Raw genomic sequence first — 27,563 nt, 5'->3', positions numbered from 1 at the left:
TAATTAAACAAAGTTCAAGTAGAATCAAAAGTTCTGTTTGAGCGACATTTTGCACAAACTTAGACACTCGATGTTGAAATTTTAAGAATCTTAAAATATTGAAAATTATGCAATAATTTAGTTTAACCTTGCCATCTTAACACTGACTCCAACCTATGGTGATAAAATCATCAAAGTTGTAATCTGATTTTTGGCAAATTGCGAAATTTACAACAATTTTTATAATGTTACGCTAACCTCGACCGTTTAGTCATGCTTCATTAATTTCGGAAGTCACGAACAATTTAAACTTATGTTAATGCTATGCAAATATATTAAAATTATGGAATCGCTCACGGTTTTATTATCTATTAAATAATGCATTGTATTAACAACTGATTTATTGTCGCCAATTTGTACAACAACATAAATTTTTATTAGAATCGTGTCCATCATCGTCTCTCATCAGTTCATCACATAATTAGTTACTCACTAATTAATGACGTCGCACCAGTTAAAAACCGTAACAATTCGCAATATCCATTTTTCACCGTCGAAAGTAAACTCAGCGTGCCCGACTTCTTTGTCAGCTGAATGATGATGTAATAATTTGTATCGGTTTCATTGATTCCAAAGATGTAAAAACTGACGCAATTTTCGGAGATTTTCGGAAAAGTCGCCCCTCCAAAGCTACCACCGTGGATTTTTTTACCCCACGGTGATTAACTGATTAATAATGACAGAAATCGATCAAGTTTAATTAACGCGACTTCATTTTGTTCGATCTGACCCAATTTACCATAGACCATACCTACATGAGCGACAAGCAATAACAATTTATTTTTAAAAAATTGCATCCTATGCTGTGTTAGTAGAACCAGTTTTTCTTGGAAAAATCGCAATTTATTTGGATCACGAAGGCCGTTAGATCTGTATAAATACAGTATGGGGTGTGCACAATGGCATTACGCTAAGTACACTTGGTTTCAGTTAGTCAACTTAAGTTAATCTAATCCGCTCGAAATGTACGCCGTGGTAAGTTAAAATCTCATTTTTTGCTCACTCCTGACGCAATGAAAATACTAAATCTCTGGTCCAAATTATATCGAAAACGTTTGGTAATTAACAAATTGAGAAATCGTTCAACAGAGGACATAAAATCTGTAGCAAAAAAATTATACATATAATAAAAAATTTGGAATTTTGTTGTGTAAAAAATGTACAATTAAAGAAAATTGTTTGTGAAATCCAAAATTGGGTAAAATTATTAAAATTAGGAGAAAGTAGAAGCCGGCTATTGTTGAGACAGTGACAAGATTAAAACCGGTAATTTTATTTTAGTTCCACAAACGAATTGCTGTCATTATTATTTTTGTAAAATGAAAAGCCCACGCAAATAAAGATATCTATTTTTACTTTTTATACAATGAAAACATCAATAAGTTATTAAACAATTTAATAAATTAGATGAAAAAATAATTTGAAGTTAGTTCAAAGGTATGCAACCAACTATACCCTCAAGCGTGTACAATTCTCTATCAACAATAACAGTAGTTAAGAAAATTTAACGATTTAATGCTCGTTACCCATTTCTTCTCTTGCTTTAAAATTTCTCGGCGCATTTTTAGTTTTTTTTCTTTGAACTTGTCAAATTTCTATCAAGCATTAAGAATATTAATAATAAATTTAATATTTTTAATATTCAAGCTTCTCATGCATGGCTTAAAAAATCAAATATTCATCCTGAGACTGAGGGTTTTATATTTGCAATACAAGATCGTGTTATAAATACAAGAAATTATAAAAAACACATATGCGGTTTACAATCGATCATCGATAAATGTAGGATTTGCGGAACTGAAGGGGAAACCATTGAACACATCATTTCTTCTTGCACCGTTTTGGCTCAAAGCGAATATAAAAAACGTCATGATATATTCGCAAAAATTATACACATGAATTTAGCAGTTAAATTCAATTTATTAAAGGATACACAACCACATTACATTTATAAACCAGAAAGTTGTTTAGAAAATGACAATTACAAATTATATTTTGATCGCACAGTTTTAACTGACATTCACATTCAGCATAACAGACCAGACATTATTATTTTAAATAAACAACAAAAGCAAGCATATCTTTTAGATATAGCTGTTCCAAATTCACATAATATAACACAGACATATAATACAAAAATTAATAAATATTTAGAACTCTCCGTTGCTATGAGAAATCTTTGGTGTTTAGAAAAAATTTCGATTTTACCATTTATAATTTCAGCAACAGGAATAGTACCGCAATCTCTTTTTAAAAATTTAAAAATTTTGGACTTAGAGAACACATTGGTGGTTGAAATTCAAAAAGGTATATTATTATACTCATGTCACATCGTGAGGAAATTCCTTACATTGACACAGAACATAAAACACAAAAAAGTCAAAATGTGGAGGCGAGACGCCGGTAATTATGTTGATAAGCACTGCACTATTACTTGATAGTATTATCCGTAATAGTGTATGTACTCCGGCAAAATTGCCGTGCCGCCGGGTGGAGGTGGGATAGTTCAAATTTAAAGCTTTTTCGTTGTTCTTGGTTTCCGTTTTTGATTTTTGTGCTTTGACGTACCAAATGTCTTCGGTGGAATAATTGAAGAGATCCCAAGAAAGCTAATGCCTCGAATAAATAGAAAGAATAGAAAATTTATAACCATGTATTTTATAAATGTAGGTATTTTAGTAAAATAGGTATTATCAAAGCTATTTAATTGTGTATCTTCTGGTTTTCATATCATTTATACAACTTTTCTGTACTATCAGAAAGGAACGGTTTTGGAACATTGTTAGACAGGTATTAAATAATCAGTGAAATCTGATTGCGAAATTTTTTCTTAAACAACAACGAAAATATTTACAACTTGTCAAAAAAGTGTTAGTCACAAAAGAATTCGCATTTGTATTTTAATATCACGATAATGGCGATTTTTTATTACGCCAAAGTGAACGTAGTTCGAGAGTTCCCATTGTCGGTCGGCACCTCCAGTCCAAGGCGAATAAAGAAACAATAATTATATCAATACAATTTTAGTACGTACCGGAAATCGCGCACGAAAATCATAATAACGGCCACAGCGCAACTATTCGCCTAAAACCCTCTCCGACCTTCACGCTTTCGACACCTTATTCCATCTGATTCCCTTTCTTGCAGCTCGTCCTTGCCACCCTCACCATCGCCACCGCCAACGCCGGTTTAATCGGATCCCCGTTGGCGGCGCCTCTGGCCACCAGCATCGTCGGAGCCCGGACGATTTCCTTGGCAACTCCTGCGATCGCACCCATCGGGCTGGCCACACCGGTCATCGGTAAATCCATCATTGGTGGTCCAGCGATCGCCGGTCCTCTGGGCTTGGGCTTGGGGGCCCCTTGGCTGGGAAGGTCCATCGTTGCCGCTCCCGCTATCTCTTCCGTGGCTGTGGGACACTTGGGCGCTCCCGTCCTCAGAGCCTGGTGAAGTCGATAAGGACTAGAAGCTAGTAGAAGTACTTCTAGACGAATGTTTTGTTGTTTCGACACTAATAAATAAAAGCATTGTAAAGGATTTGTTGGCGTTTTATTGCACACCGGAATCGAGTGGTAATGACCATGGTGGTTTGCTATATTTGTGGTTACTCAATCGCGAGTGAGGTATCAAGTTCACACATGTAGAATCGGAGTAAACAAACTGGGTGCGGCTGATGGTGATTTTGACAACTGCTTATGGCTAAAATGAGGAGAATGCGAGTTTTGGTTTTACTTTCATTGATTTTCTATCAGATGTGAATGTTCTCACATGAACAAAATCAGAATTTCACTTTTATGCCGTTTCCTAATTTATTTGAAAAGCTGACTGCTGTGTTCGAATTAATTCCATAATATATTTGTCCAAACGAAGTTGAATGCAAATGATTACTTCACTAATTTGCTGTGATGTGTTTAAAAATCCCATAATTTACGTATACTTAATTAATTATCACGGAAGGTTCTTAAGTAATAAAATAATTTTATACATCGTTTAAATTTTCATATGTCCTTTTTTATTATTTGTGGTGAAATAATCTGTAGTAAGTTGTAATTTCTCAAGACACATAAAAATGTCTGTCGATTACAGTAATATTAATTTCCTCAGGAAATCAAATCAGCACGCAATAAATTCGGCTAGAAAATTTCATTTTATATTTGCAATTTAAAAAAATTAACAGTCTATTTTAACAAATCAAGAATGAAGAATGTGTTTTGTTCGTATTGTGTTGTGTAAAATTTTATAAAAAAAATAGTTTTAAAAATGCGTAAAATGAGTCATCAAATAGTAATTCCCGGTTATCTAAGCAGTCAAATGATGAAATTGACAAAGCCATAGAAAGTACAACTCCTCAAAATACATGGTTATTTTATTTTGTCGCCTCTTCTTATCACTTATCACTTTTTCAAAGTGCTAATTCCTGAATTAATTGAGGAAGCAAAAGTTTTTTCAAGACTCGTGAAAGACATCGATTACTGTTGTAAGTAACAAACATTCTGTAAGTGCTTTAGCAGTAGTAATAAGTGATTTTATTCCACAAATATTATTCAGTGTTGGCCCGCATGAGTGAACGAATACCTTATAAAATATGTCTAAGTTCTAAACGAAGAAACGTCTTTGGTAATCCAGATTAGAGATGTAATCAACAGGTTTGTTCAGGCTGGACGTGTAAATTAAGGTAAATCGACTGGGACGCTTCCACAATCTGAGGAAGCTGTTGAGGATTAAGGGAATTACAAATTTTGTCCAGGTGTTTGAATGACAGTTTAAAGAATACGAAACGTTTTTTGAAACTACGTGAAGAAGAGCAATCAAGTGTTTGGGACATTGGAATGAACAATTTTTCATTGAAAACATTTGTTTTTTTTGCTATCTTCGTGTTTTTATCATTTTTAAATACAATTTTGATCAATTTAACAGACGAAATTTGTTGTTGGGTGATTTGATTTATAGTGAAATTTTTCTAATAAACAATTGTCAATGTCAAAATGCAGTAAAAAAACACTCTGTACCACCCTAAAATGTGGCCATATGGACCAGCTGTATAACAATTTGACACCAAATCATAGTTAAGGTTATGTTCACTTCACTTGCCGTACCTTTCTTCCGCGAAATCATTTTCAAAACAAATTTAATGAGAAATCAGGAGAAATCTTTTTCGAATTTAAAATAAACTCTCGCTCGTCGGGACGCAGGCTCAGTTACATTAAAAAAATGTTGATACTCAGTGTGACTAATCGTATTATCATGAAAATCACTGTTTGGCTCATACCAACATGACAACGTTTTGACAATTGTTTATTAAAAAATTCCAATTATACGTACTTACTTACCTTACTTACTTTGTCTTAAAGCCCCTTGCTTTAGGCAACCAAATAATCACATTAATTTACCTTTAAGGAAGTATAGTTACGTTATGTATTGTAGGTGACAAATTTACAGGCAACTACGATGTTACAAACATTTCTTACAACCCTCTACAAAGATTTAATTTTTTGTTTTATTTATTTATATTATTTTTTACACAGCTGTATATCACTTAAAAAACGATCGCCTCTAGCTTTATTGCAGACCTTACACCTCAAGGATCACTCATGGGTGATTGCAATTGCAATTTTATTTTAGTTCCAGTTAAGAACTTCTTTGGATAATCTAAATCCTGCATCTCTCACAGCAAACGATTTCTTCCCAACCAGCATTTTTGTAATTTAGAAGATTAACGCTTTGGCTTGAAGGTCAATCTTGACTTTGATAGTTTTTATAATGTAGGTAACATAGGTATTTCATTTATTTTATCGAACAATTTTGGAACAGAAAATTATTTATTAATTAACAATTAAATTCGCTTTTATTTTATTGTGCAATGTATAAAAAGTTGCTGCAATTCTTATTTTTTGTCTTTATAGGGTTATATGACGTCAGCTTAAGACCAAACCAGCGATTTATGCAAGTCACACTTCAGTTCTAATTTATCTCATTCCATTTTTTCTTCAGACCTTGTCCACTAAGACAAATAATTTCTTACTTTTATTAATTAGTACTTTTCTGTCTCGGGCGCAGTTTCTTATTAAAGACAACAAACTTTCGACTTTCCTATTTGTCTTTCATCCCTCATCTATCCAATCAAGCCTTCTCCCTCAATTGTAGATTTTTATCTTCTGCCTTGATCTCCCCACCTTTTTGTTATTTACATTTTTCTAACATTTTTTATTGTCCTACTTTCATTCTTGTTTCATGTCATCAAATTATATTTCGATTTAAATTTGGTGAAAGTCATGCTAAAATCTCTCAGAGCCCAAGTGAAATATTGTGAGAAATGCGACTGACTAATTTGTGTTTTCCGTTTCGAGAATGAATCGCAACTCACGAAGATGCGCCTGAAGAAGCGCGCCGCACGCGCCACCTCTTCAATATGAATGAACGCTTCAAAGCGAATACTACAAATGTCGATCGTATTGTACTACAAGAACAAGATAATTGTTGCTTGAGAACAGGCCAATTTAATGGTGCAATATCACACGGTTGCATAATCGGAATCCATAATAAATAAGTTGTTCCCTGAAAACCTTACATAGTGCACGTTTCCGACATACGTTGAGCAAAATGGGTGTGTGGGTCTGAAATCGCAGAGAAATCAACCAATAATTACGCGATTTGTTCCAAACGATACTCTTACGATTTACCGCAAATCGCAATTTTAGCGAAAAAATCGCTATAAAAAAGGAAGGGCGCGGCGTTTGTAGCTAAAGGTGGTATTCTCGAATGAGCAATCCGTTTTTGAGACCATTATTTAACACACCGAAGGCCGAATTATGGCTATATAAACTGGGGTAAGAGTAGAGCACCTCAGACTCTTCAGATCTTCACACGAATTACAATGAATACCTTGGTAAGCAATTTTCAAAATTTCAACCAACCCATTTCCTGCATTCCCTTCCCTTTCATAATTATTCTTGCGCACATTGCGGTCTCTTACATAAAAGTATTTGACCTTGTCAATTTTCAGTTCGTAGCTGTGTTCGCCACTTTGGCCGCCATCGTCAGCGCCGGAGTCGTGGGACACGGGGCCGGAGCCATCGTCAGCGGACCCTCCGGAGTCGTCACCTCTCACGGAGCCATCGGACCAGCCGGACACGGTCTAGGCTACGGTCTGGGATATGGACACGGTGCCGTTGTTGCCGCTCCCGTAGCCACCAGCTACGTTGCTGGTCCCGCTGTGGGACTCGGCTACGCCGGCCTGGGATACGGAGGTTTGGGAGTTGGACACGGATTGGGAGTTGGACACGGATTGGGAGTTGGACACGGATTGGGATTGGGACACGGTTTGGGATACGGTGTGGGACTCGGACACGGTGTCGTGACCAATGGAGGAGGAGTTATTGGACTTAGCGGACACGGAGTTGCTGTTCGTGGTCCTGCTACGGTCCCAGCTGTGATCGCTGGTCCTGCTGGTAAAATCGTAGCCCATGGGCTCTACGGCGTCCCACATGGGCATGGGTGGTAAACAAATTAGGGGTTTTTTTTTACAAATGGGTCAGTTCTGTGACTTGATATTTATGCTTTGTCTACGACCATGTGTATTTTGTAAATGCTTATTTATGAGTATTAATTTAGTACGTGATGAATAATAAATAATAAATGAATTACCAAAAACACATTTTTCATTTTTTCAACTAACTACCCCAATACTACGGTTTTTCTGCGCCTCAGACTCGTAAAGGACATAAGAAATGACAATTTTCATAAAAATATTAGTCATACACCCATTTCCTTTAGAATGTCGTGTGAAATTTTTTTCTGACATTCATGCAAATTGCTCTCGGTGACGTGTCCCTGTTGGTCGATCAAATCGAACAACACGATCGCAAGAATAATGATTATGAATGAGAGACAATTGTCTTTAATTGTCTAGATCACAAATTATGAAATAAATCTCTAATACACAGTCCACCTACGTCTTGTAATAATAAATAGTTGCGGGGAACACAGAATGACCTTAACCATAAACGATACAGTAATTGCGAATTTTATATTTTAAAGGTAACAAACATACTTTCGCTAATGTATCTTTGAAATAAAATCGACCTGCATTGGAAATAATTGCAACCGATGCAGTGTTTACTGTAAGGTCAGAGGTACAACGAACGACGTTCTTTGTTCAATTTTTTTTCCACCATTTTTCTTACCGCTGTTGGGGCGTGGCAAATTAATGTTACAAAAATCTGATGAGCTGGTGTTGGAAATGTTTTTCATAATTTTTCTTACGCTATTGGCGTGACCAATGAATGTGACAAAAAATCTGATGAGTTGGTGTTGGTCGTTATGTTTGTATATTTCAGTTCTTTTGCGGAGAAAAAAGTGGTCGGAGGCGTGTTGCAAATTTCACGTTCGATATTATTACTGTTATTTATAGATAAGGTGGAACAGCAATAAAGTAAATTATTTTTGTGAAAATATGGAGTAAACTTAAAGGGCGTGACATATTAAGAACGTTATGTAGGTCTGTTTCAGCAGGTAGTGCACGCTTCGTTAGGTACGATACGTTGCAGTTATGCAAGTCAACGCCCAATTTTTATACCACCACAAATCATAAGGCTAAAAAGAGTGGATACCACAGTGTACCGCATGCCAAGAAAATATTTTTGAATGAAATTTTACTTTCGTTGATTCATTCAGTTGAAGATCTGCTAAGTGTAATAGATCAATTTTGTTCTTTAGGAGAAAAATTACATTTTCGAAAAAGAAATAAAATTTCTAAATTCAGACTGTAGGCTGTAGACCAGACTATTTAAAATGAGATCTAAATATTCATCAGTTTTTTTTAAATACATATACAGTGTGTCCCAGGACTGCGTCCCCAGAGAAAAAAGATAGTATTTGGGTAAATCGAGAAAACACATCCTAAACTATGAAGATCTACAAAGCGTAATACATAGATCAGTTTTTTCTATAGGAGCAAAATGACATTTTCCAGAAAAAAAAAAAAATTTCTAAATTTAAAAACTATTAAATTATCCATTTTTTTTTACATCTGGTTGTAGACCAGACTATTTAAAATTAGAGGCAAATATTAATGAGTTTTTTTTTTAATACAAATATGTACAGGGTGTCCCGGGACTGCCTCCCCAGAGAAAAAAGAGAGTATGGGTAAATGTGACAATTTTAATTTTAGGGAAAAAAGCATTAATCGAGAAAAGACATCCTAAACTTGACCAATCAGAGTTGAGCACCATCAAGGTAGGATGACTGCAATTTTGCCGGCATATACATATTCCAAGTAAACTTTTCGCTGATTCGCGATATCAATAATTATTTTTGCTCTCTAGCAACCTGTCCGATTTTTTAGTAATAACTGAGGACGAGCTTCTGGGATTTGTCAAATTAAAAACTTTATGTGAACTACAGGAAAATTTATTTTAGTCAACTTGGAGTCTCTTTTGCTGTCGGCACATGCCTGTTTTCTATGGGGAGTAAGTTCTGGGACAGGCTGTATAATAACAATACTTACTGATATATGTAGTTAATTAAATTGGAGAATAAACGTTATTTGCGATATAAGTATCGTAACATGTCATTTACGATACGAGATGAGAAAGAAAAGAAAGTTGGAATTTTTTAAAATTTCTGTCACGGTTTTGTTCTCACTGTCAAAATGTAGACGATGTACACTTCTATTCAAAAAAAAGCGTACACGTATTGAGAGCTACTGTAAATGGGGATAAAATTAAATAATCGTTTCCAAGAAAACGTATTCCTACTGATATTTTGTATGTATGTCAAATGTGTGAACACTGTTTTTTATAAATTTTTAAATTGTTGTTAGATTGTTGAGAGTTGCCTTTTTCCATAAATTTGTGAATAAAAGTTTGAATTGTGTTTGTAGTAATTGGTAATATGTACTTGCTTAATAAATAAGGCAAAACATTTATACACCTTAAAATCTCTGAAGAATACATCGATCAAATCCAGCTATCATCACGGGTTTTGTTACAGGTTTCTAAGTAACAACAATTAAAAGATAGGTTTACGATATGGCAATCTAGCCAAAATTGTGCTCACTACTTGTACGCTTTTTTTCTGAATAGAAGTGTACATGATACAGACCAAAAAAGTATTGAAGCAAATGCGGTTATTGTTTGAAATGTTTGAAATCAAGACAAAAATACAAAAATTTTGGCTTGCATTACACTTTATCGCAATTATTAATGAGTTAAAACGTCGGTTTCACACTAGTGCGGTAAAGTATGTTATTATGACATTCAATTGAATGTCATAAAATTTGATATTCATAGCAGTTAAAAAAAATTATTTACTTTAATTATAACAATGGCAATGACGTTAAAAAAATGTGAGTAGGTACGATGTCTAAAGAAACAGTATTTCCAGTCAGCATTCACTTTTCTAAGCAAATAAGTGCCTACAAGGAATTCATATTTTTTATTAGGTTTTTTTAAATTTTCATATTTTTCAATAAAGATAATGTATAGTGCAATTTTTACCCTTTTGAGGTGACGTCACGATTTCCTTTCTCGCTTTCTCTTTATTAAAACGACAGAAACAGAAAAAAACCAAAAAAAGGCACGTTTATTTATTGCTGGTTACTTTGAGGTTATTTTATGCTCCTGTCAATTTGACAATTTTCAATTTCTTTCACTTATTACATTGATTACAAACAAAAAACAACAAATTTGAAACATTATAGTTATTAATGATCAATTCAAATTTGTTTCTGATTCTAGCTCAAACATACATGAAGTTACTAGATAATGACGTCATCGCAAAAGGGTAAAAATTGGTGATTGGTGAACCCACTGACGCATGATAAAGAAAATATTTTTCAATTTGACATACTCCAATGAACTTCTTTTGGAAACAATTTAGAATTTTGTGGTTCTCGTCTTCTTCGGTTGTTTACATTTTATTTAAATTTTATGACCAAATGTGTTTTAATTTACTCTCACTGTGTAATTAATTGTTACGTTTGTCATCTTAGGAAATTTTTGATTAAACTGCAAAATATTTTCTTGATTCATTATCGAGTGTTCAATTGAAGTTCGTCAAGTAGTGTTTGAATTTGAACATTGTGAAGTCTTAGAAGATCGATGACAAAAGTTAGGTCAGGTCAGGTCAGGTCAGGTCAGGTCAGGTCAGGACCACGTTAAGAAGGGACATGTTTGACTAAATTTATTTTTTGTACTCATAGCCTTGAAAGCAATGCTTCCAACATCCAACGCTTGCTCCGAAACGAGTGCTTCCCGGTCGACTCGAATGTAAAAATTGCAAAAAACACTGGCCCTTTGAGGCATTCAAAAAAAATCTGTCTTGATAATAATAAAATTTAGTTCATAAAATACAAGTTCCCTGGGTTTTCCTCCATTAAAAAATTACGGAAAGATTTATAATCGTTGAAAATTGTTCCTACAAAATTCACAAATTATTGCAAAAATTGAAATATCAAGTGAAGCAATTGTTTCCAATAACCAAAGATCACTGCCTACTTGGTTTTATGTTCGTTTATGTTTAATGTATTAAAACAAAACAATTCAATTTAATTTTCGTACAAAAAATATTGTACGAACCACTTGCGTGAAGACATCTTCCGTTCATTCGCGCATTAATTAAAGGCACTCGCTCCTTCGTCGCTCGTGCTTTAAAAAATGCGCTCATGCGGGAACATCGTCTTCCCGCACTTGGTTCGTAAATAACTATTATAATTGTGTAATGTGAATGGCAGGTTATTAAAAACGTTTATAATTAGAGTAGGACATGTCTGTCGTCTTAATTTGACGAAAATCGCAGCGATTTGTAAAATTTTAGGTTAGATGTGCATTCAATGCACATCAAAACATTATTGCCTACGTCGTCGACAAGCCAATTGCAAAGATGTAATCTTCTTGGATAATCTGCTGCCTTCACTGCTGTAACGCGGTAGGGATAAAGATGCAAATTCTTGTGTAACATTGTTTGCGTTGTTCAAACAGAGAGATTAATTTGCATTTTTCTGATTCAATTCTCTGATAGATTTTTTTAAAGTTTATTAAAGTTCAATTCCACAGAAAACGCAACTCAACTCAAAAAAGACGTTACTTTCGCAAAACACAAATAACATCAAGCAAAGAAGGCATCATCATCCATTTTTCATCAAAAAGTCATAGCCAACTTGTTGAACTATTCATTTGAACGCCCGTTATGTGCTTGTTATTTTTTTTAATCGGTAGCAGCGTTAACAAACTTTGAAATTTCCGTGAGTTACATTGATTTCTTTATTATTTTTTAACAATTCATCTATTTAGAAATATAAAATAGCAAAAACGTGTTCTCCAGGAAACCTGTCTTAAAGCGTATTTGTTGAAAATAAATCCTAGACCTGAATACCTCAACTCATTATTTTCCACATTATAATTATCAATTCTCGTATAATTGCGTGCTGAAATTTCATGAATAATTTAAACCTTAACGTTGATTTTTGCATTTAAAAAAATTCTGCCACTTTTTCAGTAAAGTACCTTTTCATAACGGTATCGTACTTGAACACAGTTACGTTCCATATCAGATCTGTGTAAACGGATTAATTAAATGATTTTTCAACCAGACAATTCCTTAATGTCGCGAAGGTCGTATCTTACTATATAAACTGGGGTAAAAGACCGTTTAGTACAGTTCAGTTCTCGAGCTTACCACACAACCATGAACGCCTTGGTAAGCCCTCTACAACACCTCTTCGCAACACAATTACCCTATTCATTTCAGTTTGTCGTCGCCGTCGCCTCTTTGGCCGCCTTTGCGTGCGCCGCCCCCTCCGGCATCCACGGAGCCGGTGCCGTAGTCGCCGGCCCAGCTGGATTGGTGACGAGCCATGGCGCCATCGGCCCCGTCGGTCACGGTTTAGGTTTGGGCTTGGGTGGCTTGGGAGTCGGTTTGGGACACGGAGCCGTCGTCGCCGCCGCCCCCGTTGCCGTCGCCGCCCCTGTGGCTAGCGCCGTCGTCGCTGGACCCGCTCTCGGTCTTGGACTTGGTGTAGGACACGGTCTCGGACTTGGTGTAGGACACGGTCTTGGTTTGGGAGCCGGTCTCGCTGTTGGACACGGTGTCGGCGCCATCACCGCCGGAGGTGGTACTATTGGAGTCAGCGGACACGGTGCCGCCATCCGTGGACCCCCAACTGCCCCAGTTGTTGTTGCTGGACCTGCTGGAAAGATCGTCGCTGATGGTCTCTGGGGACCTACTGCTAATGTTGGACTTACCGGTGGTCATGGCGCTTGGGGTCATGGTGGTGCCTGGGGACATGGATGGTAAATCTCTGGAACTTGTCGGGTCCAGGAAATGACGCAGTGGAAGCCCTTTTGTAGTTTCGATCTGCGGTATTTCTTCTCAAACAACAACTGCCTCTATGATGTCTAATAGTATTCTTTGTATATTTTTGTAGTTTATTTATATTAGTTTTTGTAAATTGTCAATAAATGACGTGTGATTTTTACATATTTTTTTACTTATATTGACTCCTAAGACTTCAAAAAGTTAATCCAGAAACTAAAAATATTTTGATCATTTTTCAAAAATAATTGTTAAAGTTTTAACAAGCCTAATGTTAAAATATAAACATAACAATATCAAATAAAAAATAACAATACATATATTTTGTCTCCTTTCTTTAATTATTCAACTTGGTAATTTTGTTGACTCGCTAAAGAACACAATGAATTTTCCACAGGTCTCAGATCTGGACTTTTAGCTGGATAGACATACATATTTTGAAAAACGAATCTGTAAAATAGAGTAAAAATAACTTATTTAATCGGCTCTGTACACTACGAGTATTATGTTTTTTATTTCAAAAATATTTTCAGGAACTACACATGTTTTTATAACTATTTTTCTTAATTAATATTTTTATTAATGTGATAGTAAATGTAACAAAATTTCGAAAAAGTTCTTGCTTACAGTAATAAAAATACCACAAGATATTTTGAAGTGTTAACTTTAGCTTCACGATTATTTTTATATGAATATAGGAAAATTTTGGTACAAAAAAATACTACGTTTAGAAACTAAGATACATTCTCGAACGCTGTCTCATAGAGTGTTCGAAAATATTCTATTTTTGTTCGACACTGTCAGAATTTGAGAATTTTCTCCTATGTGAACGGATTTTGATAAACGTCAGCTTGTCAAAACGAAACGTCAAGCTAATTTTAAAGATTTTAAGCGATTTGGAGCCTTTAAAGGGCTCGACGAACAAAAAAACGTTGGATTCAACTCGTTCGTGTGTAAATTGGGCCTTTTTTGGCACTCGTGGGCCTTTACTCGTCAAATAAACTACTATAAAAGACAGATAATAATAAAATTTCACTGAAAAAGGGGAGGACACTTACTAAAATCCCTCCAAAACAATACATTTGGAAATTACATTTTTTTTAATTCGAAAAGTATCGGGTGTTTATTTAAATTTATTCCCAAAGTTGAAGAATCGATTGTGAACGCATCACTTGTCAGTCTACTGAGTAAAAACATAAACAACGCAAAAAGTGAGGTTAGATTGAAACATCTGATCCGTGAACTGCAATCCGTGGTGTGTTCACAATCGACTCTTCAACGCCTACTTTGAGGATAAATTTAAATAGACACCCGATATAATGAATAAACGTCTAAACACAACATACCTACAGTGTGAAGCATTTTGAGAAAAAAAAACAGCATTACTTCTTGTTAAAGTAACAATTTAGCATAGACAGATTTTTTATTTTTGTTTAATTTTACTGTTACATTTTTTCAAATTGCAGTAATAAAACCTTTTTTTTTAATTTTTCAATATGGTATTTGAACAAAAATTTTTTTTTTAATTCTTCTAATATGGACATAACATAATGTTTTAAATCTATGTGTCTCAAAAAAATTGCTCAATTGATAACGTTAAAAATTAGAGGTTGCGCAAACACCCTGTATAGTCCATCTGCCAGTAAAAATATTAATGATCAAAAAATCAAAGGTTATGCGTTTTGAAATATTTTAAAGTCAAGAATAAAAGAGACTTTTTTATCTGAGTTTTAAGAATTTATTCGCGATCAAATCTGAAATCCTTTTACTCTAAAATATGTAAATGGTCTTGATTTCATTACTCTGATTAAATAAGTTAATAGTTAATTGTTTAATATTGAGCAAGTAAAAGTGTCCACTGATAATAGTGAATTACCGGTAACAACTACTCTCGCTCTAAAATGTAGCGAATTATTTACCGATTTTTCACCCAGCCAATTCCACAATGTGTCGAAGGTCATTTATTACTATATAAACAAGGGTAAAAGACCGTATGGTACAGTCGTTTACCAACACTACAACCATGAATACCTTGGTAAACTTCTACTACAACCTCTTAATTCCATAATAACAAATTCTCTTGTAGATCGTCGTCGTTGTCGCCTCTATGGCCGCTTTGGCCTGCGCCGCCCCTGGCGGCCTCCACGGAGCCGGTGCCGTAGTCTCTGGTCCTTCTGGAGTCGTCACTAGTCACGGAGCCATCGGTCCCGCTGGCCACGGTTTGGGATTAGGATTGGGCTTGGGTGGCTTGGGAGTAGGATTGGGACACGGAGCCGTCGTAGCCGCCCCTGTGGCTAGCGCCGTCGTTGCCGGACCCGCTCTCGGTCTTGGACTTGGTGGACACGGTCTCGGACTTGGTCTAGGAAACGGGCTCGGACTTGGTGTAGGACACGGTCTCGGTCTGGGAGCCGGTCTCGCTGTTGGACACGGTGTCGGCGCCATCACCGCCGGAGGTGGCACCATCGGAGTCAGCGGACACGGTGCCGCCATCCGTGGACCCCCCACTGCCCCAGTTGTTGTTGCTGGACCTGCTGGAAAGATCGCCGCTGATGGTCTCTGGGGACCTACTGCTAATGTTGGACTTACCGGTGGTCATGGCGCTTGGGGTCATGGTGGTGCCTGGGGTCATGGTTGGTAAATCCTCGTCGATCCAGGAGCATTATTGAAACATTTCATACTCACAACTGCCTCTAGGACATCTTATAATGTTCATTGTACATTTCTGTAGATTTATTTATTTTTTTTAATTTGTCAATAAAGACATGTCAATGAGTATTTTATTGTATTTGTGACAAACCTACCAACTTGTACAACACTATTGATTTCTTTGCATCAAATACATTTTATTTAAAGCTGATGCGCCTTTCACAGGAAAGCTGTGATTATCAGAGCGATCAAAAAGGATGTAAGTTATCCTGGAAAATAAAATTTTCTACATATGTCATTTTAAATACATATTTCTGTTTTCTCCAAAAGCGCTTTTAAACCTCAAATAGAACATTCCACATTTATTTTTGAAATTTTTGAAAAAAATGTTTATGTTCTAAGGATCTAAGGAGATATCAAATGTCATTAGCAAAATGTGTAGGTACGTTGTCATTAAGCCTTTTTGTTTAAACTGTTATTCACAGTTGACATTTTTTAAACAGGATGGCTTTGAATCCAACATTTCTAAACATGGGACACTGCATTTAAAAATTAGAAGTTAAGGTTATTTTAGTCGAAACCAGAAATAATTTTCAGTCACCAAAATATCAAATGATATATGTAGTTAATAAAGAATATATTTTTGAAATGTAAAAATTAGAACAAAAAGAAAGGGGTAAGATGCAACATTTCACAAATTGAAAGTTTTTTTTTAATTTAATTTGGAACATTTGACACCACTACGAGTATACGAGACAAAAATTTTTCCAAAAACTTATTTTTTTTTATTGATTATATTAGGTGTTCATTTAAATTTATCCGAAGAAGCTGGCGTTGAAGAGTCGATTGTGAACGCACCACTCGTCAGTCTGCAGAGTAAAAACACAAACAACGCAAAAAGTGAGGTTAGATTTAAGCAGCTGATCCGTGATGCGTTCACAATCGACTCTTCAACGCCAACTTTGAGGATAAATTTAAATGAACACCCGATATATTCAAAAGGGCCTGTTGTTAGTTTTATAGGAAGCGAAAAAAATTTTTTTTATGGAAAACCTTGCTGAAATTAGGGAAAGTGTTATGAACTTATCAAAAACAGTACAATCCAAGAGTAGTAACTAATTTTAGTTTTTGCTTCATAAATTAGTACTCTTAAGAATGTGAAACCAATTTCTATTACATTTCTCAACGTTTTTACTTTGGCAGTACCTATGTCTTTTATGCTTTCATAATTGTTTGCTACATTACCTTTAAGAAGTAATTAATGCAAGTAGAGAAGTTTGTAAAAGTTATTTCTACAATTTTGCCAGACCTTGTGCCTTACAATAAACTAATTGTTAAAGTCCTTAGAGAAAAGTGTTAAGAGATTGTAATCACGTGGGAGTATTTGCGAAAGTACCAAATTCGGTATCAAATCAAACGCACTAAAGTTGAAAAAATCACATAAACGATTTTTCTCTTCGACATTCCCCAACGTCGCGAAGGTCGTGTCTTTCTATATAAATCAGGGTAAAAGACACCTCTACCACAGTCAAGTCTTCGAGCTTTACTTCACCACATCATGAACGCCTTAGTAAGTACTTCTCTTAAATCCTCAATCTTCTCTGTAACAATTTCTTCGCTAGATCATCGTTGCTGTCGCCTCTTTGGTCGCCATTGCCTGCGCCGCCCCCTCCGGCATCCACGGAGCCGGTGCCGTAGTCTCTGGTCCTTCCGGAGTCGTAACCAGTCACGGAGCCATCGGTCCCGTTGGCCACGGTTTGGGATTGGGCTTGGGTGGTTTGGGAGTAGGATTGGGACATGGAGCTGTCGTCGCCGCCCCTGTGGCTAGTACCGTCGTTGCCGGACCCGCTGTCGGTCTTGGACTCGGTGTAGGACACGGTCTTGGACTCGGTGTAGGACACGGTCTTGGACTTGGTGTCGGACACGGTCTCGCTCTTGGACATGGCGTCGGCGCCATCACCGCCGGAGGTGGCACCATTGGAGTCAGCGGACACGGCGCCGCCATCCACGGACCCCCAACCGCCCCAGTTGTTGTTGCTGGACCTTCCGGAAAAGTTGCCGCTGCCGGTCTTTGGGGACCCACCGCTAATGTCGGTCTTACCGGTCATGGAGCTTGGGGTCATGGGGCCTGGGGCCATGGCTGGTAAATAGTGAGGTTTCAGCAGATGCTGAAGAGTCACTGGTGACTTCTTTTTTTGTTCAAACAATAACAAACAACTGCCTCCTTACGTTTACTTCTCTTTGTATAAATTTTGTAAAGTATTTATGTTATTTTTTATAAATGGTCAATAAATGACAAGTGATTCATATTTATGTATTCGTTTTTTGTGAAAACTGCTCAACATATTCCCCCCTTTTTTAACTAAACATAAATAAAAGAATATCTTTTTTAAACATCCAAAATAAGAATTTGATAAAGTTTTTTTTATTGGATAATTCCAGAAAGCCGAAATATGAATAAAATATACACATTCAAATCAAAATAATATGTAATAATAATAAAGCATAGTTTCTTTTAGAAACATTATTAATAACATCTGATTTTTTTTATTTAAAAATTTAGAAATAAAAGAAAATCAAGAGACAGATTTGATCATTGGTCTCTTGGATCACCCGATTTGTCTCCATTTGAAAATGTCTAGACCATGATTCACTACTCTAGACGTAAACTAATATAAACAAATGTATTTCTTTTAACGCTGTTGCGTCTTAAAAAATCAACATTATTTAGATATTTTTATATTTGCTATGATGTTCAGAAATTTTCTGATAAATATTTTCTTGGGAAAGTATCAATAATTTCTCAGGTAGCAAAAATAATCACCCAGTTGAAACAGTCTGTACCCAGTTGGCGTTTCTGCAAATTTGTCGATTAATAATTTCAAAACATATCTGCTGGTGCATTTGACAGTACTAGGAATGCCGCACGTTCCAGTTAAGCAATAAGATCCGCTGAAGCGTGAATATCGGTACTACGAGAAGAAATGGTACAATGAACATGTCTGCTACAAAGTTAGACACATACAATACAGACAATACAGGGTACGTCAGGGTTACATATCTGAACCACTTGAAAATATCTATAAAAGTAGTACCTTAGCAGTACCATAAATCTCGAGTAATGCTTTAAATTCATTAATTTACACATTTTTGTGTCATAATCGCAAGGACTGCAAGAAAGGTGTGTCAGTCACACGGAATTATCCCCCATAGCTAAGATGACTCGTCAAATTCATTTTTAAGTCATATTTTTTAATTAGTAGTTCAATGATTATTACTCTATCAGATTAGCTGATTGCATTGATCTGGTAAAAGTACTGAGCGAACTTGTGCCTACCGTGATGCAACAAGTAAGAAATGTTTCATAAGGAACGTCTATTTTAACACAGGAATTTTCTTTACTTAGTTGTACTAAATTTAATACTTGAGTGACTCCAATTTTTGACAATTATGCACAAACACCCAACCGAACGGGTCTAATTTTTTGCATGAAACCCTTTCTTGTTTGGAATTTTGAATGAACACTCTAGGAACATACCTAGTGGACAATTATTATATAAAAATAATTTTTAGAATACATTATAAGGCGTATGAAGGCTGGGTCTGCTACTATATAAAGGAGGGTAGATGATAATGTCAGTATAGTCACAACACACCAAGCAACAATGAACACTCTGGTGAGTCCAATTCCAAAAAAAACTCAAAATTTGATTTTTTTTGTGTAGCTCGTCGCCACCCTCGCCGCTTTGGCCACCCTTTCCGCCGCCTCCCCCTCTGGAATCTTAGGCGGAGCCGTAGTCTCCGGTCCCGCAGGAATTGTGACTAACGTTGGAGCCATCGGACCCGTCGGCGTAGGTCTCGGTCTTGGAGGCCTCGGGCTCGGAGGCGTTGGTCTCGGAGGTGTCGGTTTAGGTCTCGGAGGCGCCGTTCTTGCCGCTCCCACCGCTGGCGCCGTCATCGCCGGACCCGGTTTAGGCGTCGCACCAGGTTTGGCAGTTGCTGCTCCTCTTGGAGTTGGAGCTATCACCAATGGGGGTGGCACCATTGGAGTGAGTGCAGCCGGTGCAGCGATCCGTGGACCTGGAACTGCCCCAGTTGTTGTAGCAGGACCCTCTGGCAAAGTCGCCGCCGCTGGACTTTGGGGACCCACCACTAATATCGGATTGGGAGCGCTAGGAAAAGCCTGGTAACGACTCCGATGGACTGAAAACCGACCGCTTTCGCTGCCTCCGTTACCACGATACTTTAGATATTTTATTTTATGTTGTGATTGTGAAAAATGTGCTGAATAAATGACTGACAATTACGTTTAACTATCTTGGTATTGTCTTTAACAGAATTCATCAAAGAACCAACAACCAAACCACTTCAAAATATTCTGCTCAAATCGTTTCCTTCGTTTTTCTTCAAATTATCTTTCACCTAACTTTCCCCTTGTTCACTTTTGCACCTCTTGATCTTTCACATTAATTTTTATTGTCAACATATCTCTTTCTGGTACTCTACCAGTACTATTTTTTCTGAAATAAAGACAAGTATATGCGAACTGGTGCATCATTTGATCAATCAAATACTGGACCTCTCAGTTCAGGATCCAAGCTCTGATCCTTTTTAGTGCCACCGATTAAGATTTGTTCCATTAATTTTTTTGCCATACTGTAAAATTTTCAAAATTAAATTTTGAACGTCTCGCTATTCTTCTGGGTTCCTTTTTGGTTTTTTCCTATTCTAAATACTGCAAATCATTTGTTTTCCCCTGTTGAAACAGCTACAGCTACACCAAAACCTTCAAAAATTAAATATGAAAAATGTTATTATTCATTAGATAACTGTAGAACACTGAAGAAGAAGAGTGAAAAAGATTGTAGAAGACTGAAGAAGAAGAAGACTGTAGAAGATAACGAAGGATAATGAACAGGACGTGATGCACATGATGCACAAATAAAAATAAACACTTACGTTATCTTTGTATCGGGTGTTCATTTAAATTTCTACTCAAAGTTGGCCTTGAAGAGTCGATTGTGAACGCACTACGGATTACAGATTACAGATCAGCTGTTTAAATCTAACCTGACTTTTTGTGTTGTTTGTATTTTTATTTTGTAGACCGACGAGTGGTGCGTTCACAATCGACACTTCAACGTCAATTTTCGGAAAAGATTTAAATGAACACCCGATATAAAAATATGTACCTAAGTGTATAGAGATAAATAGGGAGGGATTATTAAAGAAAATAAAACTAAAAACTGTAACCAAATGAAAATGGGAAGGATGGGCAGATACTCATAAAATTTGAAAATAGGGTGAATTTTTGAAAAACATTTTTTATGATTGTTAGTACATCACTTTGGAAACTATTAAGACGGTATAAAGTTGTCATCCCACACGGCAATAAACCACCAGGATATGTTCATAAAAGAGATGATTTATGGTAGCAGCCTGCATAACAGTTAAAATAAATGAAAAAATTATGAATGTATTATATGGTTATATCCCGTTATAAATCGAATGCATATTCGCAATGCACTTAAGACAGTTAAAGCAACAACAACTTTCATTTCAATGGCTAATTACGCCATTTTTAAGTGCGCTGTTCTTGCACTTGACGGAGGTAAATTATAATTTATAATCACCTCACCGAAGGTATGGACTGGTCTATTTTTCCAAACGAGCAATTCCTGAATACATTACCGAAGGTCACTATTGCCTATAAATGCGAGGGTAAAAGGCACGAGTGGCATATTGTTTGGTTCACATATCTTACAAAACCATGAACGGACTGGTAAGGCAATCGACATCGCTGACCAAAATGCAAAATATAATAATTCTTGTAGATCATAGCCGTCTTCGCCGTTCTGGCTGTGGCTAACGCCGCCCCCTCTGGCCACCTCGCGGGCGCCGTCGTCGCCGGCCCCGCTGGAGTCGTGACAAGCCACGGTGCCATCGGCGCTGTGGGTGTGGGCCACGGACTGGGTCTCGGCGTGGGATTGGGACACGGAGGAGCCGTTCTTGCCGCCCCCTCCGCCTCTGCCATTGTCTCTGGACCCGTAGCTAGCGGCGCCGTCCTAGCCGGACCCGTGACCGGAGGCGCCGTCGTCGCCGGACCTGTGGCCAGCGGCGCCGTTGTCGCCGGACCCGCTCTGGGTCTTGGACACGGACTCGGTCTCGGACTCGGGCTCGGTGTTGGACATGGAGTTGGAGTCGGTCTCGGGCTTGGACACGGTGTTGGAGTCATCACCAATGGAGGAGGCGCCATTGGAGTGAGTGCACATGGAGCCACAGTCAGCGGACCTGGAACTGTTCCGGTTGTTGTCGCTGGACCTTCTGGAAAAGTCGCCGCCGCCGGACTCTGGGGACCCACTGCTAACGTTGGGCTTGGCCATCATGGGCATGGGTGGTAAAAGGTGAACTGCAACAATATCATTAGTAAAGGTTGCCATAACATGTCAGATTGGAAACCAGCGGAGCAGTTTTATGCTTTCACAGGTTTGTGCTGATGCTGTTATGGGGATTTTTAACATCATACCCTCGACTTACCAAAAATAATAATAATCAACGCGTGGAACAGGATCATGAATTTTTTTGTACATTACTATAGATGCTATTTATATGTATGCTATACCTGTAAAAATGTGTTCAATAAATGATGGATGATTTTGTAAAAATGATTTTTATTTTTCAACAAATTTTCAAAAATGACAATTATCTTGCTTTGAATAAATATTTACCACAACAAATATCACACGTTCTAAAAACTGTGTCCATTAATTTCTTAATTTTCCTTAAACTTTTTTGAAAAAGTTCACATCCACGTGAAAGTAAAAAAAATAAATTTGTCAGTTGATTTTTAGTTATGTACATTTTATAAATTTGTGATATTAAAAATTGGTTAAATTCATTTTTGTCTGCATGACTGCATTTTTATTATTTTTTTAAATTCCAGTATAGGAAAAGCAAAAAGTGTAATTTCCCTGTTGCATGTTACAAAGCAAATTCCAGAATTGTCGACAATTTCGTAATTATGAATAACTTCACATTTATGCAAAGAAAAGGCGTGGTAACAAAGAAATAAAAGTGTAGCAAGGTTGCATAGCGGTATAAAACAGAAGTTAAAGATAAATGACATTAAGTTAGATCCTAGTTACAGTTCACGGATTCTACAATGAAGTTTATGGTAATAACTATTCTTTTCAATTTATTTTAAGCAAAATTTTTACGCCTCATTATACACCACAGTTGAACCTCCTTCAACCCGTCTGCTCAGTTACCGTTTACTAACGCTTCATTTATTTTAACCTCTTCACTCTACCTGCGTGAAATAATGTGATCACAATTTAGAAAAGTGTGATGTGACATTTTTTCTGTAGCTTTCACTACTAGCCTTGGGCTACGTAGCGTCAGCCAGCCCCGTTCCCAGCTTGCCGCTCCACCCTGGAGGAATCGGTGGTCTATACAAAGGTCCCAACTCCGAAACCATCATCAAGGGTCCAGATGGAAGCGTCATAACTTCAGCCGCTGTAGGAGGAGAAGTCTACAGTAATGTCGAACCAATTGTGGTACCAGAACCGGCTGTTGTCCAACAAGTAGCTCCAGTAGTAGCCCCCGCTGTAGCAGCTGCACCAGTTATCGAAACGGTTGCGGTAGCTGCGCCAGTTGTGGAGAGCAGACAAAGCTCCGATTTAATTGGACCTTCAGGAAGAATTTTAACACATGGATCTCAGTCGGTGGTTGCTGGTCCAGCTTCAACAACAGTCACAGGTAAAATGCTCTCTTCTTCTGACTCCAGAGTTGACGAAAAGTTTTTAGGTCCAGCTGTTGTGGCAGAAACAGTTGTTAAAGGGGCGCCTCTTGTTGCTACTCCTTTAGTTGCTCCAGTCTCTGCAGTAACAGCAGCTCCAATAGCTACAATTTCTGGAGCGTCTTTAGCTCCCATTTCTTTAACACTCTTGGCACAAATTGCACCAGTGTCTGTAACAGCGTCTCCCATAGCTGAATTAGCTCCAATATCGGTAACGGCATCTCCATTGCCCCATCTTACAAGAGCTGAATTAGCTTCAGGTTTAGCAACGGGTGGAGTACACGCTGGATTAGGAGGAGGTCTTACAACAACAGTTACAGGAGTACCTCTTCAAGCTGTGGCAACCGCATCTGCTTCGCCTCACTTATCCGTCGCTTCAGCTTCATCTACTCACGGAGCTTCAGCAACAGCGTCGGCAGTTGAAACTACTGGAATTACTACAGTAACGGGAGCGCCTTTGCCACTGGTACCACCAAGTATTCAAGGAGTTAATGTAGGAATTAATGATCGCATTGACCTAACATCACAACTGGTGCAAGATCAACTAGCTTTGGACAATAGACAGTTGACTCTAAATCCAGCTCTCCTTCCGGCAGCAAACATAATTCCTCCGGAAATATCCGTAACACCTAAAACCATAATTGGTAGAGTACGACCAACACCTGGTACCTTGTTGACAACTCCAGGTTTAGGATCAGTGGCAGGTTCGTCGAATATACAACGAGATGAGGCAGACATTGCATTAAGAGTGACTCCAACGCCTGTACTAGGACTGCTCGATGGGTTAACCCAGCAACAACTACAAGTCTTGCAAAATCAACAAGTCCAGAATATACAACGAGATGAAGCAGACATTGCATTAAGAGTAACTCCCACGCCTGTACTAGGGCTCCACGACGGGTTAACCCAGCAACAATTACAAGTCTTGCAAAATCAACAAGTCTTGTTGAATAATCAAATTCAACATGCTCAACAAGCTGCAGATCCAGGGGTGGATATTTCGAGAGTAGCTGGTCCAGGTGTAGTTGGTTCTAATCAATTGATCGGAGTGAGGCCAAGTCATGAATTATTACCGCCCCCAATTGCAGACCCAAGATTGGTAGCTGGTGGTAATCAAGTAGCTTCACTGGCAAGTATCCAACAGCAAGATCTTCTCGCTGCCGAATTAGCAAAGTCAGGAATTGATGCAAGTCAGCTGCAGTTAACCAATGTTCCCTTGTCGGCTGTATCTGGTTTGCCAATAGGTTTAGGACAGTTGAAAGGAGGAGTGATTAACGATGGGTTAGGGGCAGAGGCATGGGGACGGTATGGAAGAGGAGCAAACAGCAAGAAAATCTGATGGTAATGGAAGGAAGGAAAACTAGTCATTAATCAAAGATATTTGGTTGAGGTTTAATCTGTATTTACGCATTTCGTAACTGCTTGCGTTGAGGGAATTATACTTTTTACTGGCTTGTCTTATGTATTTTTGTAATAATTTATATTTTCATTAAATAAAATAATGAGAAAGTAAGAGGCAAAATTTAATGGAAGAATGTGTGGTGTCAAGAAAAAAAACAACATAATAAGGAAATTACATACCATAAGATTCAAACGAAAATTTTTCTTTGAAAAACACAGAATTGTTGAAGACATTCGCAACATGGCTGAAAAAAATTTCGATTCCGTATCAACACAAGCACTAATGGTTCAGGAGAGCAAAGTCACTAAAAATAATTGGAAATAAATCTTTGTCAGATAATGGTAACTATTTTTCGAAATATTTCATTGTTCAGTAATTCGCGTACACAAACCAAATTGGAATAAAAAAAAAACTCAAGTTACCTCTTTTATGTTTGAAAATAAAAATCAAATGCTTTGCCAAGGCAGATTAGTTTTGGGAAATAAAAAACTTTTCACAAAATTGGAAGCTTCGTTATTGTAAAATAATGAAAATTGCATTTTCCAATTATTTGTTTAATAAAAATATTTCCAAGAATTTATCATCATCGGTCACGTTTTCTGCAACAGCTCTAAAATAAAAAAACTACTGAGCAGAACCTTGAAGTATCTCCACCCAACAATTTTATTTTAATTCGAAAACTTAAAAGAGTAACTGTAACAGTAATTGCACCATTCCTCTTGTCATTTGATTATAGACAAGGTCATTTAATCAAGAATGAACAATTTTCTCAAACAAACTTAATAATTTTCAATTAACTGTAACTGCAAACACTTTTCCGCCATTCTTGTGAATTCCATGTTGTTAAACATTCATAATGAAAAAAAATGAATCTTTTATGTCAGTTAGTTCCGTTAAGTGAACTTCAGATTAGATTCTACAAAATTACATCAACAGATGAGATTTGAATTTTTTATTTGCATTTTCCCAATCTGATTCGATTGGTTGGTTATACAACAACATCACATAAATATGTACATTTAAATGATTACGCGAACGCAGACGTCTGGCTCAAAAAGTCCTTAAAACATAGCAGTCAAAAATAAACCGTAGGCGAAACCCTAAATCAGCTTTCCTGCAAGCCCTAACCCTAGCCCTCCAGTAATAATGGTCCTCCTGGCTAACAAACCAGGAGCAGCAATAGCCGCCACTCCCGGATTGCTGATCACCGTCCCGGAAGGCCCCGCCAGAATGGCACCTGCAGGAGCGGCGATCGCTGCAGGGCCAACTACAGCGGATCCTGCAACGGCGAGAGGTGCACCCAGAGCAGCGATCGCAGGACCAGTAATTGCGGTTGTGATGGCGGCGGGAGCGGCGATCGCAGCGACAACCGGAGCGGTAGCGGCGACTACACCTGGGGCGACAGCCGCAGAAACTACTCCACCAGCTCTGGGGGCAGCTGCGATAGCGCCAGCTTGAGCGGCGCTGGAGATCGCGCTTCCGTCCGGACCGGCGACAGTGGCTTGAGCTGCGGGGCCTTTAAGAACTGCGCCGGGAGCGGCGGGACCGATGAGAGTGGCGGCGTCTCCCAGGCCGATGATGGAGGCGCTGGCCACGGAGAGGGTGGCGAAGAGAGAGACGAACACCTGGAGGAGTTTCATATGGTTAAGGGGAAATTGAAGATGGGTACTTACCAAGGAGTGCATTGTGATGACAGTACTGTGGGAGCTTTGATTGATTATCGGGTCCACCCTGGTATTTATACGGGAAGGAGCAGCCTTCGTTGGAAAAATATTTCACTGCGTTTTCCGTATTTGTAAAGGCGTTACCAACCCAGAGTTGACATTTTTCTCTACACATTGCATCATTTTATTAGTTGGGGACATACTCGTATATTGGAAGAGACAAGCATTGCGTTAGTTTTAAAAAAATTTAAGATTTTTTTTTATTCTTGTGCAGCAAGGATTTGGGAGACCACGTAGGTACTAATATTTTAATTAAAAAAAATCTTCATCGTTCCAAAGAGGTATACCGTTTTCAAATGTAAAACACTCATAATTCTTGTCGGTGAGTTTTATCTACACCTTTTAGAAGAAAATATTCTTTTGGCGAAAATGTGCAGACTATTGTGGTGCAACAATTTTTTTAAACCTTCTATACTTAATTTTTTTTGTACTTTGTAAAAAGCGTTACTAAATAACCTAAGTGGGTTGCAACTCAATTAACAATTGTTATTTCTGAAACCACTCCTGTTATCAATTACATCGTTAATTACTTATTCATTAAGACCTCTAAATAGTCAAGGTGAATGTCACGTTCTCTCGACGAATCAAGATCAGTACCAGTACCAGTACCAGTACCAGTACCATCCATATTATCTGTCATCGC

The 27,563-nt window shown here is 37.6% G+C and overlaps 9 protein-coding genes across 9 annotated transcripts; 8 read left to right on the top strand and 1 right to left on the bottom strand.

The window, feature by feature from the left end:
• The first annotated feature begins 865 nt into the window (after positions 1–865).
• Positions 866–3,576, top strand: LOC138134023 (uncharacterized). Its single transcript, XM_069052084.1, has 2 exons — positions 866–1,014; positions 3,187–3,576. Exons 1-2 carry the CDS (start codon positions 1,003–1,005, stop codon positions 3,487–3,489), a joined length of 315 nt encoding a protein of 104 aa, XP_068908185.1. The 5' UTR covers positions 866–1,002; the 3' UTR covers positions 3,490–3,576.
• Positions 3,577–6,774: 3,198 nt separating this feature from the next.
• LOC138133124 (glycine-rich protein-like) lies at positions 6,775–7,689 on the top strand. The gene is made up of 2 exons (XM_069050928.1): positions 6,775–6,925; positions 7,043–7,689. The coding sequence occupies exons 1-2, from the start codon at positions 6,914–6,916 to the stop codon at positions 7,538–7,540; spliced, it is 510 nt and encodes a 169-aa protein (XP_068907029.1). The 5' UTR covers positions 6,775–6,913; the 3' UTR covers positions 7,541–7,689.
• Positions 7,690–12,584: 4,895 nt separating this feature from the next.
• On the top strand, positions 12,585–13,513 carry LOC138133886 (cuticle protein 63-like). The gene is made up of 2 exons (XM_069051886.1): positions 12,585–12,735; positions 12,787–13,513. Exons 1-2 carry the CDS (start codon positions 12,724–12,726, stop codon positions 13,330–13,332), a joined length of 558 nt encoding a protein of 185 aa, XP_068907987.1. The 5' UTR covers positions 12,585–12,723; the 3' UTR covers positions 13,333–13,513.
• Positions 13,514–15,282: 1,769 nt separating this feature from the next.
• Positions 15,283–16,125, top strand: LOC138133904 (uncharacterized). Its single transcript, XM_069051913.1, has 2 exons — positions 15,283–15,385; positions 15,437–16,125. Exons 1-2 carry the CDS (start codon positions 15,344–15,346, stop codon positions 15,986–15,988), a joined length of 594 nt encoding a protein of 197 aa, XP_068908014.1. The 5' UTR covers positions 15,283–15,343; the 3' UTR covers positions 15,989–16,125.
• A 1,326-nt stretch (positions 16,126–17,451) lies between these two features.
• Positions 17,452–18,305, top strand: LOC138133112 (cuticle protein 64-like). Its single transcript, XM_069050916.1, has 2 exons — positions 17,452–17,566; positions 17,619–18,305. The coding sequence occupies exons 1-2, from the start codon at positions 17,555–17,557 to the stop codon at positions 18,141–18,143; spliced, it is 537 nt and encodes a 178-aa protein (XP_068907017.1). The 5' UTR covers positions 17,452–17,554; the 3' UTR covers positions 18,144–18,305.
• A 1,256-nt stretch (positions 18,306–19,561) lies between these two features.
• Positions 19,562–20,309, top strand: LOC138133469 (isoniazid-induced protein IniB-like). The gene is made up of 2 exons (XM_069051405.1): positions 19,562–19,673; positions 19,722–20,309. The coding sequence occupies exons 1-2, from the start codon at positions 19,662–19,664 to the stop codon at positions 20,184–20,186; spliced, it is 477 nt and encodes a 158-aa protein (XP_068907506.1). The 5' UTR covers positions 19,562–19,661; the 3' UTR covers positions 20,187–20,309.
• Positions 20,310–21,654: 1,345 nt separating this feature from the next.
• Positions 21,655–22,661, top strand: LOC138133861 (uncharacterized). Its single transcript, XM_069051848.1, has 2 exons — positions 21,655–21,778; positions 21,831–22,661. The coding sequence occupies exons 1-2, from the start codon at positions 21,767–21,769 to the stop codon at positions 22,395–22,397; spliced, it is 579 nt and encodes a 192-aa protein (XP_068907949.1). The 5' UTR covers positions 21,655–21,766; the 3' UTR covers positions 22,398–22,661.
• A 400-nt stretch (positions 22,662–23,061) lies between these two features.
• LOC138133654 (calphotin-like) lies at positions 23,062–25,307 on the top strand. The gene is made up of 3 exons (XM_069051597.1): positions 23,062–23,170; positions 23,364–23,754; positions 23,803–25,307. Exons 1-3 carry the CDS (start codon positions 23,159–23,161, stop codon positions 25,131–25,133), a joined length of 1,734 nt encoding a protein of 577 aa, XP_068907698.1. The 5' UTR covers positions 23,062–23,158; the 3' UTR covers positions 25,134–25,307.
• An 826-nt stretch (positions 25,308–26,133) lies between these two features.
• LOC138133545 (antifreeze protein Maxi-like) lies at positions 26,134–27,012 on the bottom strand. Its single transcript, XM_069051495.1, has 2 exons — positions 26,870–27,012; positions 26,134–26,821 (listed from the first exon to the last, which is right to left on the bottom strand). The coding sequence occupies exons 1-2, from the start codon at positions 26,879–26,881 to the stop codon at positions 26,297–26,299; spliced, it is 537 nt and encodes a 178-aa protein (XP_068907596.1). The 5' UTR covers positions 26,882–27,012; the 3' UTR covers positions 26,134–26,296.
• Positions 27,013–27,563: the final 551 nt, after the last annotated feature.

Source organism: Tenebrio molitor, chromosome 6 (genome assembly GCF_963966145.1).
Source record: "Tenebrio molitor chromosome 6, icTenMoli1.1, whole genome shotgun sequence".
Taxonomy (NCBI): Eukaryota; Metazoa; Arthropoda; class Insecta; order Coleoptera; family Tenebrionidae; genus Tenebrio; species Tenebrio molitor.
The sequence above is the reverse complement of the archived record's forward strand: the minus strand, read 5'-3'. Positions and strand labels throughout refer to the sequence as shown.

What these genes read in the sequence shown, in the direction of transcription:
- LOC138133654 (XM_069051597.1), top strand. An exon ending in AGCTTCAACAACAGTCACAG is followed by an intron (nt 23,755 to 23,802) that starts GTAAAATGCTCT and finishes AAAAGTTTTTAG; the next exon opens with GTCCAGCTGTTGTGGCAGAA.
- LOC138133904 (XM_069051913.1), top strand. Translation starts at nt 15,344, where the DNA reads ATGGTACAGTCGTTTACCAACACTACAACCATGAATACCTTG. An exon ending in CTACAACCATGAATACCTTG is followed by an intron (nt 15,386 to 15,436) that starts GTAAACTTCTAC and finishes ATTCTCTTGTAG; the next exon opens with ATCGTCGTCGTTGTCGCCTC.